Source organism: Haemaphysalis longicornis, unplaced genomic scaffold, assembly GCF_048455015.1.
Source record: "Haemaphysalis longicornis isolate Haplotype H1 unplaced genomic scaffold, Haemaphysalis longicornis Haplotype H1 scaffold_1, whole genome shotgun sequence".
NCBI lineage: Eukaryota > Metazoa > Arthropoda > Arachnida > Ixodida > Ixodidae > Haemaphysalis > Haemaphysalis longicornis.
The window spans coordinates 156,202,654-156,205,165 of record NW_027526203.1 but is presented as its reverse complement, the minus strand read 5'-3'; the positions used below and the strand labels follow the sequence as shown (position 1 = coordinate 156,205,165).

The following is a 2,512-nucleotide window of genomic DNA, read 5'->3' as shown; positions in this document are numbered from 1 at the left end:
AAAGAAAGATGCATTTATTCACAGACACCGATTTGTGTTGTCGTTGTACTTGATTGCTAGAGCGGATCTCAGCTTTGAAATTTCGTGTCAGTACTCCTTTAAGCAGGTGCATTAGCCCTTCTCACGCCCGATTCTTGGCCAATCCCCCACGTGGGTATGTGCCATGTCAGCGGCCAGGCAGCGCGCGCCCATCTCCCCCCGTTGCCAAGGAAGACGAGGAGATTCCTGGTCAATCCCCCACGTGGGTATGTGCCATGTCAGCGGCCAGGCTGCGCGCGCCCATCTCCACGTGCGCGGACATCGCCGGTGGACGCAGGTTCAGGGTCGCTTAAGAAGTGCATTGCACTTAAAACTAATGGGAACTTCAGTCGACCCCATGGCTGCTTCGCATACTACTCAGAGTTCCCCTACGGAAAGATGGTGTAATTTTTTTGCCTTGCTTCATATTCCCCCCTCGTGTTGTACCCAGAAAATGCTCGATTGGCGCGTTAGTGAAGAGTCGCACAGTGCTGAGTGGGGAAATGTGTGGGTGGTTTATTCGGGAGACTCATTCTGCTCGGGGCATGAACTCAGTGCTGGTGCAGGCCGGCCGCATGTTTTCTCAGGCTTTCGGGACCGGTCCTAACCCACCCGGTCGGACAGCAAGGAGCGTCACTACCAGCTGCCCCCTCTTCACACCGACCTCGTCCACGGAAGAGCGCCCTCCATTCCCTCCCCCTGGAAAGGCCGGCGACGACGCGTGCGGTGCTCGGCTACGGGAGCGTCACTCTTCCCCTGCGGTCAAAGCCAGCCCGCTGGCTGCCGTTTTTCACGGCAAACCCGTCTGCCGAGCCGATGATCCGCTTCTTGCCCATGCGGACAAAGAAATACCGGCTCGGGTCGCACGTGACTGCCATCTTGACGACGGGCGTAGTGATGGAGATGCTTCCAGCTGTGGGCGAACTGCAGATCACCCTGCGGCCCGAGTCGCGAGACACCTGGACGTCTCCCCACGGGGTCTGCTTGATGCGCACGCCCCCGATGTTCCAGATGTGGTCTCCATTGCGCGCGGTGCGGACCGTCGCCTGGCCTATGAGGTCGAGACACTTCTCGAACACGTCTGGGCCACTACGCTGCATTTGGGAGTAGAATACACTCATGGGGATGTCGTAGCCGAGGTTGTGAAACCGTTCGGTGGTGGACTTTGTCCCAGAGGCATCGACTAGGTACACGAGCCCGTGGTTAAGCGCCGTGAAGGTCACTCCACGGCTGGAGATCTTCGCCAGCCGGGTTCCGGTAGCCATGTCCACGTTCATTCGTTCCTGGTACACGCGGCCGCACGGGTGACACAGGCAGCAGATGTCTCCGAAGCAATTTATGGCCGCCGTGCAGCGTTTCTCGAAATTTACCAGCCGGATGGCACGGTCGACCGTGATGTCCACTCGCATGCGCTGCTTCAGGATGACTGACACCGTTCCGTAGTTCGTGACCAGTGGGCCGTAGTACGTCTCCTGCAGGCTATCCCACACGTTGCGCTCAAAGAAGGCCACCTGGGCGTCGCCACAGCCTTCGCTGCTCATTGGGGGCTCGCCATGGGGCTCGCCAGCCTCGGTGGGGTGGAACATGTCGCGCACATGCAGCGCGTGCAGGAAGCCGCCGTAGTCGAACGGCTGCAGTGCGTCTTCGAGGTCGCACGCCGCGGGGCCTTCCGACGGCGCGACTAGGTGGTCCTGGATGTAGAGGGGCTGGACGAAGTCCCCCTGTTCGTGCGCGGCGAACGGGCTGAAGGGGTACAGCTGCGGAAAGTTGGTTGCGGGGACGAAGAAAAACGGTGACGCGACGGCCGGCCACGGCGGGAGTTCGGCCTCTGATCCGGGATTCAGCCATCCCTCCGTCTGCTCGGCGCACAGCAGCGCCTCCGGGCCGTCCCGGGAGTCTGGGCACTGCCGACCAGCCATTGGATAGGCGCCGCGAGCAGCCGGGCCTTGTACCTGCAGCAAGAGAATTTAATTGGCAAGACTGAAAAAGACCTCCCGAGAATGCTCGCTGGGAGATACGCGCGTGGGACCGTTTGTGTACTGCTCCCACCACCAAAAGCCTCCACTGCACCGGTGATGTCTACGGGCACGTCCTGAGGACATTGATTGTAGGGTTTAACGCGCCGACGCAACGCAGGCGATGAAGCGAGCCGTAGTGGAGAGCTCCGGATTAATTTTGACCACATGCGCCGAAATCTCGTGCACACGGGCGTTTTTGTTTTTCGCCTCCACCAGAAAACCTGCCGCCGTGGCCGGAAATTGAACCTGCGTCCTCGTTCTCAGCAGCACAACGCCTTAGCCACTGCGCCACCGTGGCGGGTATCCTGTATCCTGCGGGCAATTCACCACTGCGAAACTGGAAAGCACACGCACCTCGAGTGCATCGTTGGCCTGCAGGGGCTACTGAATGGAGCGCAACGTGTCTTCTAGTACGGACAATAGAACGAGATTTAGCATTTCCTTCGACTAGCCCATCCTCCCCGTCTAACAGAATT

General features: G+C 59.6%; 1 protein-coding gene across 1 annotated transcript; it reads right to left on the bottom strand.

Annotated features, from left to right (window-relative positions):
- Nucleotides 1–752: 752 nt before the first annotated feature.
- LOC144155320 (uncharacterized) lies at nt 753–1,937 on the bottom strand. Its single transcript, XM_077686674.1, has one exon. The coding sequence runs from the start codon at nt 1,935–1,937 to the stop codon at nt 753–755; it is 1,185 nt and encodes a 394-aa protein (XP_077542800.1).
- Between the last annotated feature and the right edge of the window lie 575 nt (nt 1,938–2,512).